The 14,866-nt window shown below is 40.7% G+C and overlaps 1 protein-coding gene across 4 annotated transcripts in view; it reads left to right on the top strand.

The window, feature by feature from the left end:
* The window catches only part of B3GALNT2 (beta-1,3-N-acetylgalactosaminyltransferase 2), a 77,834-nt gene that overhangs the window by 24,025 nt on the left and 38,943 nt on the right, over positions 1-14,866 (top strand). For all 4 annotated transcript variants that reach the window (XM_060642864.3, XM_078434213.2, XM_060642863.3 and 1 more), the window contains one exon: positions 9,281-9,428. In XM_060642864.3, the coding sequence (XP_060498847.1) occupies positions 9,403-9,428 (26 nt within the window). In that variant the 5' untranslated portion in view covers positions 9,281-9,402. The remainder of the gene's footprint in view (positions 1-9,280; positions 9,429-14,866) is intronic.

Genomic DNA, 14,866 nt, shown 5'->3' with positions numbered 1-14,866 from the left:
CTTAGACATGGAATTGCTGGGCAGAAGTTATACAGTTCTGAGGTATTTCCTGTGTATTGGCAAATTGTCCTGAAAAAGATGACCAAAACATTCCAGCAGCGATGGAGGAGAGGAGCCATTTCCTTGAAATGACTCTCACCACTTCCTTGACATACCAATTGTTGAGGTATTATTTAAGAAGATGTTTGTCGGTCTGAATGTAGGCAAAAATTGGTATTTTATTGTTCTCATTCAAACTTGATTCCGAGGGAAATTGAACACTTTATCGTAGGTTTGTTGGCTACTTGCATTTTATCTCTGAATTATCTTTGTGTCTTGTTGTATCATGTTTACTTCTTAGTTTTTCATTTCTTCTTTTCCTGTCTTCAGACACCAGAATCAAACAGGGCGCTTGCAACATATAGCAGAGGGTGCTGGAAGTGTGGAGGCCAGCATTGCTCAAGGGCGTTAGGAACTTGGGCATTCTTTCACAGGTATTCATTGAGCATCCACTGTGGGTTTTCCGCCGGGGAAAGCAGTACTCACGAGTCTTTTGGACTGATTTACATTGCTGTTATGTGATAGAAGAAACCTGTTATTTTAATTGAGATATAATTGACCTACTACATGAGTTTCAGGTGTATGCCATTGATTCAGTATGTGTACATATTGCAGAAGGAACACAATACGTCCAGTATACGTGCATCACCACACAGTTACAATTTTTTTCTTGTGATGAGAACTTTAAGATGTACTCTCTTATCTTAGCAGCTTTTAAGTGTGCATTACAGCATTATCAAGTGTAGCAACAAGGTGTATATTACATCCCATGACTTCTTTATTTTCTTAACTAAAAGTTTGTACCTTTTGACCACCTTCACCCATTTTGGCCACTGCCCCCCCCCCCCCACCCATCTGTTCTCTCTCTATATATGAGTTCAGTGTTTTATTTTGTTAAGATTCTACATAAAAGTGAGCCCAGGGCCCCCAGGGTGGCTCAGTTGGTTAACACCCGATCTCAGCTCAGGTCATGATCTCACAGTTCGTGAGATGGAGCCCACCATTGGGCTCTGCACTGACACCATGGAGCCTGCTTGGGACGCTCTCTCTCTGCCCCTCCCCCATGCGCTCTCTCTCAAAAATAAACTTTTTTTTTTTTTAAAGTAAGACCGTACTGGGGCACCTGGGTAGCTTAGTCAGTTAAGCGTCCGACTTCGGCTCCGGTCGTGATCTTGCGATTTGTGAGTTTGAGCCCCGTGTCGGGCTCTGTGCTGACAGCTCAGAGCCTGGAGCCCGCTTCAGATTCTGTGTCTCTCCATCTCTTGGCCCCTCCCCTGCTCATGCTCTGTGTCTCTCTGTCTCTCGATAATAAATAAACATTAAAAAAAAATTTTAAGTGAGACCGTACTTTGTCTTTGTCTTACTTGGTTCACTTAGCGTAACACCCTCAAAGTCTGTCCACATGGTCAGAAATGGCAAGACTTCTTCTTTTTTATGGCAGGTAATATTCCACTGTATTTATATAGAACACGTTTTCTTTATCCATTCATATCTGTCAGCGAACACAGGTTATTTCCATGTCTTGGCCATCGTAAACAGTGCTGCAGTGAACGTGGGGGTGCAGATACCTTCTCCAGTGACTGTTTTCGTTTCCTTCGGATAAATACCCAGAAGTGGAATTACTGGATCGTGTGGTAGTTCTATTTTTAATTTTTTGAGGAAGCTCCATGCTGCTTAATACAATGGTTACAACATCTTATAGTCCCACTGACGGTGCAGGAACCTTCCTTTTTCTACACTTTGTTACCAACACTTGTTGTTTCTTGTCTTTTTGATACTAGCCGTTCTGCCAGGTGTGAGGTGGTATTTCATTTGGTTTTGATTTGCATTTCCCTGATGGTGAGTTATGTCGGCCATCTTTTCATGTACCTGTTGGCCATCTGTATGTTGTCTTTGGAGATATGTCTATTCAGATCTTCTGCCTATTTTTCAATTGGACCACTTGGGTTTTTTGTTATTGAGTTGTAAGAGTTTTGTTTTGTTTTGTTTTGTTTTTTTACATATTTTCAGTATTAACCCCTTATCAGACCCATGATTTGCAAATTATTTTCTCCCATTCATAGACTGCCTTTTCGTTTTGTTGATGGTTTCCTTTGCTGTGCAGAAGCTTTTTAGTTTGATGTTTACTTTTGCTTTTGTTGCATTTAATTTTGGTGTCAAATCCAAAAAATCATCCACAAAACCCGTGTCAAGGAGCTTACCACCTATGTTTTATTCTAGGAGTTTTATGGTATTGGGTCTTATGTTCAAGTCTTTGATCCATTTTGAGTTGATATTGTGTATAGTATAAGGTAGTGGTCCAGTGTCATTCTTTTGCATGTGACTGTCCAATTTTCCCAACACCATCTATTAAAGAGACTCCTTTCTCTATTGTATAGTCTTGCCTCCTTTGTAGATTAATTGACCATATAATTGTGGGTTTATTTCTGGGCTCTCTATTCCATTGATCTGTGTGTCAGTTTTTATGCCAAAACCATACCGTTTTGGTTACTGTATCTTTGTAATACAGTTTGAAATCAGGGAGTGTAATGCCTCCAGTTTTTTGTTTTTCAGTTTTTTCACCTGTGACTCCGCCTCCCTTCTGGCAACCACCAGTTTGTTCGCCGTATTTAAGAGTCTGGTCTGGGGCACCTGGGTGGCTCAGTTGGTTGAGCGCCCAACTTCAGCTCAGGTCATGGTTCATGAATTCGAGCCCCACGTCAGGCTCTCTGCTGTCAGTGCAGAGCCTGCTTCTAATCCTCTGTCCCCTTCTCTCTCTACCCCTCCCCTACTGGCATTCTCTGTCTCTCATTCTCTCTCTCTCTCAAAAATAAACATTTAAAAAAAAAGTCTACTTTTTCATTTGTCTCTTTTTTTCTTTGTTTCATCATTTGTTTCTTAAATTCCAAACATGAGTGAAAGCATGTGGTATTCATCTTTCTCTGACTTATTTCACTTAGCATTATACCCTCTTGGTCCATCCGTGTTGTCACACATGGCAAGATCTCATCCTTTATGGCTGAGTAACATTCCATTGTGTATACATAGCACATCTTCATTCATCTATGGATGGACACTCAGACTGCTTCTGTATCCTGGCTGCTGTAAATATCATGCAGCAATAAACATAGGGGTGCATATATCTTTCAGTCGTGTTGATTTGATTTGCAAATACTGACCCACCGTTGCATCCCTGGAATAAATCCCACTTGGTCGTGGTGAAAGGTTTTTTTAATGTATTGTCGGTTTGCTGATATTTTGTTGACATTTTTTGCATCTGTGTTCATCAGAGACCTTGGTCTGTAGCTTTCTTTTTTTGTAGTGTCTTTATCTGGTTTTGGTATCGAAGTAATGCTGGTCTTGTGGAATAATTTTGAAAGTTTTCTTTCCTCTCCAATTTTTGGAGTATTTGAGAGGAATAGATATTAACTTGTCTTTAAATGTTTGTTTGAATTTACCTGTGAAGCCATCTGGTCCTGGACTTTGTTGGTTTTTGGGCTACTGATTCAGTTTCATTGCTAGTAATCAGTCTGTTCAATTTTCTTTTTCTTACTGATTCAGTTTTGGAAGGTTGTATGTTTCTAGGAAATTACCCATTTCTTCTAGGTTGTCTGATTTGTTGGCAAGTAACCTTATATGTTCCTATAATCCTTCGTATATCTGTGGTGTTGGTTGCTGTTTCTCCTCCTTCATTTCTGATAGTATTTATTTTGAGTCTTTTCTCCCTTTTTTGATGAGTCTAGCTAAAGGTTTATCAATTTTGTTCATGTTTTCAAATGAAACCAGCACCTGGTTTCATTGATCTGTTCCATTGTTTTCTTAGTCTGTACATCTTTTTTTTTTTTTTTTTTTTTTTTAAGTATGCTTCACACCCAGCACAGAGACCAAGGCAGGGCTTGAACTCACGACCCTGAAATCAAGACCTGAGCTGAGATCAGGAGTCAGATACTTAACCAACTGAGCCACCCAGGTGCCCCTAGTCTGTATATCATTTATTTCTGCTCTGATCTTTATTATTTCCTTCTTTTATTTGCCTTGGATTTTGTTCTTCTAGCTTCTTTGGTATAAGATTAGATTATTTATTTGAGATTTTTCTTGTTTGTTGAGGTAGGCTTGTATTGCTATAATCATCCCTCTTAGAATAGCTTATATCGCACGATGCCTCCAGCTTTGTTCTTCCCCAATATTGGTTTGGCTATTTAAGGTCTTTTGTGGTTCCATACAAACGTTAGGATTGTTTGTTATATTTCTGTGAAAAGGGCCATTGGAATTTTGATAGGGATTGCATTGAATCTATAGATTGCTTTGGGTAGTGTGGACATGTAAAAATTCTTCCAACCTGTGAGCACAGAATAGCATTCCATTGATTTTCTGTGTACTTTAGTTTCTTTCATCAGTGTCTTGTAGCTTTCAGTGTGCAGGTCTTTGACCTTCTTGTTTAAATTTATTCCTGGGTATTTTATGCTTTGTGATTCTATTGTAAATAGAATTGGTTTCTTTTAGAATTTTTTAAATTTATTTATTTCGAGAGAGACAGAACACGAGAGCAGGAGAAGGACGGAGAGAGAGAATAGCAAGCAGACTCCACACTGTCAGCATGGAGCCTGATGTGAGGCTGGGACTCACAAACCACAGGATCATAACCTGAGCTGAAATCAGTTTTCTGACTCTTAACTGACTGAGCCATCCAGGCGCCCCAGTAGGATTCGTTTCTCAATTTCTTTTCTTTGATAGTTCGTTATCAGTATATAGAAGTGCCACTGATTTTTGTAGATTGTATATCTTGCAACTTTACTGAATTGGTTTATTATTTCTAACAGGTTTTTGGCTGAATCTTTAGAAACCTATTTTTCAATATATCTGGGAGTAGAAGGTTTTAAAAAACATTTTTTTAATGTTTATTATTTTCGAGAGAAAGAGCATGAGTGGGGGAAGGGCAGAGACAGAGGGAGACACAATCCAAAGCAGGTTCCAGGCTCCGAGCTGTCAGCACAGAGCCCGACTCGGGGCTCAAACTCACAAACCATGAGATCATGACCTGAACCAAAGTCGGACGCTTAACTGACTGAGCCACCCAGGCACACCAGGAAGTAGAAGCTTTTTTAAAAGGCCAAAATCTCCTGTGTACTTCTCTTCTGCTAGGAAGGGAGAAATGCATGTGAACGAAAGCAGTTCAACACAAGCAGCTTAGACCTGGATTAGAAGCAGAGAGGATTGGCAGTGGCAGAGAGATCAAAAAGTAATTTGCAACCAGAAGCCATGGGATTTTCACCTGCCACATGGTTATCTTTATTATTTACTTATTTATTTTTAGAAAAATCTTGTTTGGCCTGATAGGAAGAAACCAGGAATAAGCTGTTAGGATAGCCCTGGAGTTTCTTGGGCTTTTTTTTCTTTTTCAATATTTTAAGTTTTTATTATGAAAAGTTTAAGACATACCCAGAAGTAGAAGATTATAACTATTAATATGTAGTCATACACCTACAGTTAAATATTTTTCACAAACACTCCTACCCAGTTCTTCCCACAGGTTTATTTGGAAGCAAATCATAGATAACTTATTCTCTCCGTAAATATCTTAGTATATTATCTCTAGAGATAGATGTTAAAAAAAAAACATGACCGCAAAACCATCATCGCAATTAGGAAAATTAATGATGCCTTCCAGTATCTAGTGTTCGAGATTTCCCAATTATCTTTTTTTTTTTTTTAATTCCAGTGTAGTTAACATATATACAGTGTTACATTAGTTTCAGGTGTAGCACGCAGTGATTCAGCACTTCATACGGTACTCGGGGCTCACTGGGTAGATGCCCCTCTCATGGTCCAGTGAAAGATCAGATTCTGAATTGAAGCAAGGGTAGAGTTAATGAGCAAGGGACAGATTGGAGAAATTTTTCATGAAGACTTTTCCACCAAGAACAGGTGAAATTATGTTTTAGGTAATCCATTTCTCTAAGATTTAATTATCTACCAAAAATGAGGCAGCAGTATTTGGCATGTAAAGGGTTGTTTTAGTGACTTTACGGTTTTACTTTTGTGCAACAACCTTGTTTTCTGATGATGTCAGGTAAATGAGGCGTTTAGGTTAAATGTGATTTTGCTCTTCCTTAGCTTTTAATCTTTCCGGAAGACATATTGAAACAGATGACATAGACTCGCCAAAGAGTTTTTGGTATCAGTTTTTTTCCAGTTAGGAAACCGAGGCAAAAGGAATTTAAATACCTTGTTATCAATCCCATGCTGCTTGTTGGTTGTGGAATCAATGTCAGTTACGTCTGGTTACTAAATTCACCTCATTTCTGTCACTAAAATGTACTTACCATCAGTATTTCTCTGAAAAAGTAGGGGGTGAAATGGGATATCATTGCCAATTTTGCACAAGCGTTTAAACTGTTCTCCACATTCAGACTCATTTAGAGTTAGTTCCAGCAGTAGGTACAACTTCCAGTGTACGGTTACACGTATCTGAGAAAGAATGTTCCTGGGCCATGAATTTTTAAAAATTAACATGCTAACCGGAATTTCCAGTGATCTGCTTATCATTAATTCACCGCTTGAACTGGTGTTAACAAATACAAGATCAGAATTTAGTCTCACATGAGCTACATCAAGCTGTGTTGTTAATAGAACAGTGATAAAGAATGGAGTTGGGGTGCCTGGGTGGCTCAGTTGGTTGAGCGTCTGACTTCGGCTCAGGTCATGATCTCGCGGTTTGTGAGTTTGAGCCCCGCATCGGGCTCTGTGCTGACAGCTCGGAGCCTGGAGCCTGCTTCAGATTGTGTCTCCCTCTCTCTCTGCCAATCCCCCACTCATGCTCTGTCTCTTTCTCTCTCTCTGTCTCTCTTTCCCTCTATGTCAAAAATAAATAAACATTAAAAAAAAAATTAAAAAAAAAAAGTCAGACTTTGGCCCAGGTCACGATCTCGCAGTTCATGACTTTGAGCCCTGCGTTAAGCTCTGTGCTGACAACTCAGAGCCTGGAGCTTGCTTTGGATTCTGTCTCCCTCTTTCTGCCCCTCCCCCACTTGTGATCTGTCTCTCTCTCTCTCTCTCTCTTTCTCTTTCTCTCAAATATAAATAAAAACATTAAAAATTTTTTTAAAGGAAAAAGAATGGGGTTAAATTGCCTGGGATTAAACCTTAGCCTAGCCGTTTACTAGTTGTTTGACTTAGCAGAAGTTACTGAGTTCTCTGTGCCTCTTCTCTGTTGAATAAGGAGCCAGCCCCACCTACCTCATGGGGTTGTGAGAATTAAAATGATACTCTGGGGGCTCCTGGGTGGCTCATTCAGTTAAGCATCTGACTCTTGTTTTTGGCTCAGGCTGTGATCTCACACACAGTTCGTGGTATTGGGCTCAGCGCTGACAGCACAGAATCTACTTGGTATTCTCTCTCTCCCTCTCTCTGCCCCTCCCTCCTTCACTCTCTCTCTCTCAAAAATAAATAAACTAAAAAAATTTTAAAAAATGATACTCTGTACATATAGGTGTACATTATAGGTGTTCAGTAAATGTCCATTATAAGCAAGCTGGTCTAGGAAGATTTGGATTTACATAAAGATAAATTCTTGCCTTTAAAAAAGAATTCATTTCACTACAGGATTCACAGTAGGCTAAAATAACAAGTATCTTTATTCCATTTAGATTGATTTTTTTTTTTTTTAGAAACCTATATCTATTGTGGAAAATAAGGTATCTACACAAAAATTCTTGTATTCCTAGAATTGTTTCAAGGTAATGTCCTTAAAGTATCCTGTTGTCTGTCCCCCAGATTTTCTTTATATTATTTTAATTAGTATTATGTTTTTGTTGACTTTTGACTAAATACCTAGGTCCTGTGGCATATAAAAACATTGTACTTCATACAGTAAAGATCTCTGGCCTTCAAGAATTTATTTTTGAAAATATTTTGGATCAGTTCCCACCATTGGCGGAAGAGATAGAATGGATCCCTCATCAGAGCTATATATGAGCTTGTAACTCTCCAGCTTTGAAACTGGTGACAAAAAACAAAGGATCTTTCCCTGCTGTCTTCTTTCTAAGGACAGTTTTTGAGTTTTGGTGTTTTGTGGTTGTTTGTTGTTTTTTTAACGTAATCCTGCCCATCAGACCTTACAGCAGTAAAAAATGAGCCATTTGCATGACTTCTCACTTGATTGTTTTTTGCCTCACTGGAAATATTGCCTTCCTCTTTCATTCTTTGGAATATTTAGCAAGTGATACAAGGTCTGTCGGCTGTGGAATTTATTGGTGTTAATAAGGGTTCTGATACCTTCCAGCATTCGTTTCCCAAAGTTACTAACTGATGGTAACGTAGGCTTTCACCTTTGAAAGCACATATTTGTTGTGGTTGTTGCTTTTGGTCGCTGTTGAGTGCCTACTATTTGGGTACCAAACCAGGACCTTTATACACATTATCTCATTTAATTTTTACAACACTTCCATGAGAGTTACTGCACCCCTTTGTTGTTAGGGAAACTGAGGCTCAAGAAGTTAATTAACTTTTCAGGGTGCCTCGTTGGCTCATTCACTGGAGCATGAGACTTGTTATCTCAGGGTCATGAGTTCGAGTCCCAACATTGGGAGTAGAGATTACTTAAAAAAATTAAAAAATAAAATCTCTAACAAAAAAAGAAAGAAGTTAAATAACTTTTGTAGGTCATAAAAAAGAGCCAGGATTCTGCCTGTGGCCTAACAGACTCTTACTGCTGACTCTTGCATGGTTTATGCCATGGTGCCTTTCCAAACCGATTCTCACGTCTTTCCAAACCAATTCTCACCATGAACATCTTGTTAGTTCTAAAGAATTTATGTACTTATGTGAGCATAAGTACATCCATGTGTGTGGAAGACAAAAAGACTGCACCAAAAATGTTATGAGTGGTTATCTGGTTGGTACATCTCTGGGTGCTTTTTAAATTTTTCTTTGGGGTGCCTGGGTGGCTCATTCAGTTAAGCACCCAACTGCAGGTCAGGTCATGATGTCACGGTTCCCCAGTTCGAACCCCACATCGGGCTCTGTGCTGACAGCTCAGAGCCTGGAACCTCTTTGGATTCTGTGTCTCCCTCTCTCTCTATCCCTCCCCTGCTCACGCTCTCTCTCAAAAATAAATAAACATTAAAAAAAAACATTTTTTTCTTTGTATTCCTTTGTATTTTCTACACATATGAACATACGTTCTGTAATAAAATTTTTATGTTACGTGCTGAACTTAGTAATTGACACAGGACATTTCTAATTCATTGTTGCTTATTTCTAGATCAATTGGCCTTATTTCCTCCGTGGAAATCTAGTCACTATGATGTCGTAGTTGGTGTGTTGTCAGCTCGCCATAACCATGAACTTCGAAATGTGATAAGAAGCACCTGGCTGAAGCATCTAATGCAACATCCATCGTTAAGGCAACGGTAGGTCTGCTTCGTCGGCACCTTGCCCGATTTACTGAGTAAGAGTTGTGAAAAACTTCTTTGGGGATGGTCAGAGATGCTAATTTAGGCCTGTGGCCTTTCTCCCTGGGAGAAATGGCCATTTCATTTTGCCTTCCCTCCGTGTAACTGAGTCACGAAAGGAAATTTTTCTTAATGTTTATTTAGTTTTGAGAGACAGAGCAAGTGTGCACATGAGCAAGGGAGGGGCAGAGAGAGAGGGAGGCAGAGGATCCCAAGGGGCTCCGCATTGACAGAAAGCCCGACGCGGGGCTCGAACTCATGAACCACGAGATCATGACCTGAGCCGAGGTCGGACACTTAACTGACTGAGTCACCCAGGTGTCCCACAAAAGTAAATTTAACTGAGGCTCTTAGCCAAAAGATAGTTGGGGGAGACTGTATTCATTGGTTAACATACCTGCTATTTATAGATACCTAGTTTGTTTTATTTTGCTTTGTTTCTGCTTTGATTTAGAACAGTAATTTGTAAACGGTTCTAGTCCAGAAGAGTTCTCCGCTTAGACAAGTTTGTGTGTGAATATGCTTTTCGCTAACTCCCCAGAGACGCACTTAGTTTTTTTCTGTTCTGTGGTCTTTTTTAGTTGTGTGATCTGCAGTGTGTGTGTTACGCCATGCTCTTTTTCCTGACTACCCTTCCAGGGTTGACGTTTGGTAGCACATCTGTTGATACTAGATGGCTTAGTTATCGGTTAGGAGCCCAAGGCCTTCGTCTTCTCAGGGAGACCAGCCTCTGAAGTTACAGAGTGAGAGGCTAGTGGAAGAGAAGCGTGGGAGGTTGAACTCTTAGTCATGTGAGGACACTGAGGCGATGGCCAGTTCTCAGAAGCTCTCTCAGGATTGCATGAAGCTGGCATGTTTGGGACTGAGTAGCTATACAACTGCAGAATTTTCTTATCCTCGGCAGTGAACATTTGCAGATTTCCTATCTTATGCATAGCAGCTTTCATTCTTTTTCAAGACCAGTTTCTTTCATTCATGATTTCAGTGATAATAGAACCCATTACCTGGCAAATGAAAGGCCTCAGACTCATCACTACTAATCAGAACCTCCTCTAAAACCTGTACTTCCTACGTAGTCTTTCCCGTCTCTGAAAATAATGACCCCTGGGCGCCTGGGGGGCTCAGTCAGATGAGCGCCCAACTTGCCGAGGTCATGATCTCGCAGCTTGTGAGTTGGAGCCCCGCGTCGGGCTCTCTGCTGACAGCTTAGAGCCTGGAACCTGCTTCGGATTCTGTGTCTTCCTCTCTCTCTCTGCCTCTCTCTCTCTCTCTCTCTCTCAAAAATAAATAAATATTCAAAAAAAAAAAGAAAAAAGAATGTCACTAGGTCAGTCAGGAGAGGGCAAGAGGGAGAGCTCTTGGCAGGGACCAGCCTTGTCACTCTGCCGTCGGGTCACCTGAGCACAATGCTCATAGCCTGTTTGTGAGGATGTTGAGGCATCAGGAAAATAGAAGTTTTAAAAATAAGATGTTGTTATCTTGATTTCTTCTTTCTCTCACATGCCACATCCAACCCATCAGCGTCTTTTCTTGGTGCTACCTTTACGTCACCTCCAGAATCCAGCCTCTGACCACCTTAACCGCTGCTCTCGGCACCCCAGTCCTCTTACCATCAGCCCACCGCTGCCTCTCACCTGGATGATTGCAGCAGAAGCCTCTATCTGAATTTCCCGCTTCTACCTTTGATCCTCTGTATTTTATTTTCCATACAGCAGCCAGAGTGCTTCTTTTAAAATTAGTCAAATTGTGTCAGTTTTCTGCTCCTATGCCTCCTATTGATTTCTCAGAGTGAAATACTAAGTCTTTACTGTGGCCTTTGACCTTATCTAGATCTACTTCCCCTACAGTGGTCACCATCACCGTGGTTCAGTACACTAATTGTGCTTCTGCCTCAGGGCCTTTGCACTTACTATCTCCCCTGTCTTTATCACTCTTCCACTGGATATCCTCATGGTTCCCCGGTCTCAGGTTTTTCAGATCTCTGCTTAGATTAGATGTCACCTTAGCAGCCCCATATTAAATAGCACCCAACCCCTTTCTGTATCTTCCCTTACTTGACTTTATTTTTCTTTCTAATACTTATCAGCAACTAACATGTTTATTATATTTAGCTTTATATATATAAAGTGTTTGTCTTTCTCCGTTAGAATGTAGTTTCATGAGTACAAGGACTGGCTTTTTTCACTGATGTATTTCTGATACCTGCAACCTAACTTGGCCCAGGGGAAGGCACTCAACAGCTATTGAGGGAATGACTCAGAACTAAATGTCATGAGGAAAATTGACCTTCAGATATTCACCAGTAATTAATTTGTCATCATAGCATTCCTGCTTTAAATTTAGTAGGTTGGTGATTTGTTTTATAAAAATGATGGGATAGCTGTATAAAAATAGATATTAGCCCAAACTCCTTCCTGGGGCAGAGTAAGTTTATGGACCTAGTAAAAGTATTTAAGATGGCTTTAAAAAACTAACTTGGTAAATATAATTAATTAGCAAGTTTATTCATTTCTGTGTATAATTTTATTGTAATCTTTTTATTTTTGAGAGAGAGAGAGGGAGAGGGAGAGTGCTTATGAGCAGGGGAGGGGCAGAGAGAGAGGCAGACACAGAATCCGAGGCAGGCTCCAGGCTCTGAGGTGTCAGCACAGAGCCCGACATGAGCCTCGAACTCACGAACTGTGATGAGCTGAAGTCAGACGCTCAACCGAGTGAACCACCTAGACATCCCTGCACTCTTATTTTAAATGCTAGTTGTTTATAAATGGTACTCTGCCTTAATTGGCCATTAGTAACAGAAAGTGTTGGCATTTCTGTGGCTGTGGCTTACTTTCAAATCTTGCATTTCACTGAAGGAGCCAGACTCCACATATATTTCCAGGACCTTGTTTAATTACAAGCCTTCGTAATAAAATAAATAAGTTGTCAACTTCACAACGTATCTTCTGCACGGAGGTAGGAGGTAGTGTGCTGCTCGTGGTAGAATATAAAGATAGTCACGGTGTAGCCTGGGTCTTTATGGGGGAAGTTTAATGGAAGGAAGTAGATGTAATAGTGTAATAAAATGTTACATGTGCTGTGATATAAAGAGAAAACAGCCTGGAGTGTTGGGGAAACCCCAAACAGTGCCATGTAACTGGAGCACGTGGGGTAGGGGCTTGTGGGCGAGAGTGAGGTGAAGCGCTGGGGAAGGAAAGAGAGGCGGAGAGACAGGGATGATGAGGTAAAGAGAGCAGGGAGGGTGTGGGACCAAGGGGTAGGCAGCGGCCGGGTCACGCACAACAGCCGTGGGGACAGGCCGAGGGGCTGGACTAAAGCGTGACCTTTGAGGAAAATGACGTCAGTAAGTGGGGGGGGGGGAGGAGGAGGAGGAGGATTGCTAGCTTTTAACATGGAGAATAGTGAAAGCATCAGTCGACACGGAAAATGCCAGATGAGAAGAGCAGGTGTCATGGGAAAGAAGTCCGCTGTGGGAATGTTGAGTTTGTGGTAGCTCCTGGTGGTGGTGTGCTAGTGAGTGTTTACCAGCTGGCTCTCTGAGAAATGAGTATGTTTGTATGTACGTGTATGTTTGCGGTAAGTTTTGTTGATACAAAGGATGTACGGCACACAAGTGACAGGATGACTTGTATGATACTCTTTATTACAAATTCCGTGTAGCCAGCAGATTCTCCTGTGAATGCTTGTATTGTTTTGGACTTGACTTACGCTTGCCACTGACAAAAGAGTGTAGTTCTGACATAAACGTTCCCTTTAAGTTAAAGAGTAAAACTAAAGTGACAACTGAGGTATGTGCCGGAAGTTTACTCTCAGTCAGTAGAGTCCACAGCTTCTTTGCTGAATCAGATGATAGGTTTTGGTCAGTGGAAGAGTATTTCCTCAATTTTTTATACCATTCACAGCGGGATGGCTACAAACACGTAGCTTTTGTCTTTTAATTTTTATTTACTTATTTTTAATTCAAGTATAATGAACATACAATGCTGCATTATCTCAGGAGTATGATAGGGTGGTTCAGCAGTTCCGTTCAGTACTCAGTGCTCATTATGAGCAGCGTGCTCTTTTTTAAAGAAAAAAAAAATTTTTAAGTTTATTTATTTATTTTGAGAGGTGGGCAGTGAAGGAGAGAGCATCCCAAGCCGGCTCTGCACCAGCAGCACAGAGCCCGATGCGGGGCCGAAACTCACAAACTGTGCGATCATGACCTGAGCTGAGACTAGGAGTCGGATGTTTAACTGACTGAGCCACCCAGGCGCCCCACAATGAGGGTGCCCTTCACGTATTTCAGCTGTCCCCCCTCCCCACCTTCCCTCTGGTAACCACCAGTTTGTTTTCTCTAGTTAAGAGTCTGTTTTGTCTTTCTCTGGCTTACTTCACTTAGCATTATCCTCTCTAGATCCATCCATGTTGTTGCAAATGGCAAGAGTTCATTCTTTTTTTATGGCTCAGTGATACTGCATCGTATATCTATACATCTCCCTGATCCATCCATCTATCAGTGGGCACTGGGGTTGTCTCCATGGCCTGATACTGGCTGCGGTAAACACAGGGATGCACATATCTTTTCAAATTAGTGTTTTTGTTTCCTTTGGATAAGTAGCCAATAGTGGCATTACTGGATCATATGGTAATTCTCTCTGTAATTTTTTGAGGACCCTCCGCACAGCGGCTGCACCAGTTCGCGTTCCCACCAACAGCGCACAAGTGTTCCTTTTTCTCCACCTCCTGGCCAACACTTGTTTCTTGTGTTTTTGATTTTAGCCATCCTGACAGGTGCGAGGTGATGTCTCATTGTAGTTTTGATTTGCATTTCTGTGTGGTGAGTGATGTTGAGCATCTTTTCATGTGTCTGTTGGCCATCTGGATGTCTTCTTTGGAAGAATGTCTATTCATGTCTTCTGACGATTTTTAATTGGATTATTTAGTTTTTTGGTGTTGAGTTGTGTAAGTTCTTTATACATTTGGAATACTATCCCCTTATTGGATATGTCATTTGCAAATATCTTCTCCCATTCAGTAGGTTGCCTTTTCTTAGTTTCATTGATTTTTTCCTTCACGGTGCAGAAGCTTTTTATTTTGGTGTAGTCCCAGTAGTTTAATTTTGCTTTTGTTTCCCTTGCCTGAGGAGACATATCTAGACAAATGTTTCTATGGCCAATGTCAGAGAAATTACTGCCTTTGTTTTCGTCTAGGAGTTTTATGGTTTCGGGTCTCACATTTAGGTCTTAAACCATTTTGAGTTTATTTTTGTGTATGGTATGTGAAAGTGGTCCAGTTCATTCCTTTGCATGTAGCTGTCCAGTTTTCCCAGCACCATTTGTTGAAGAGACTGTCTTTTCCCATTGGATGTTCTTACTTCCTTTGTCATAGATTAATTGACCATATAATTGCGGGTT

This window comes from Panthera onca, chromosome D2 (genome assembly GCF_046562875.1).
Source record: "Panthera onca isolate mPanOnc1 chromosome D2, mPanOnc1 haplotype 2, whole genome shotgun sequence".
Classification (NCBI taxonomy): domain Eukaryota; kingdom Metazoa; phylum Chordata; class Mammalia; order Carnivora; family Felidae; genus Panthera; species Panthera onca.
Note: the sequence above shows the minus strand (reverse complement) of the source record. Positions and strands in the feature narration are given on the sequence as shown.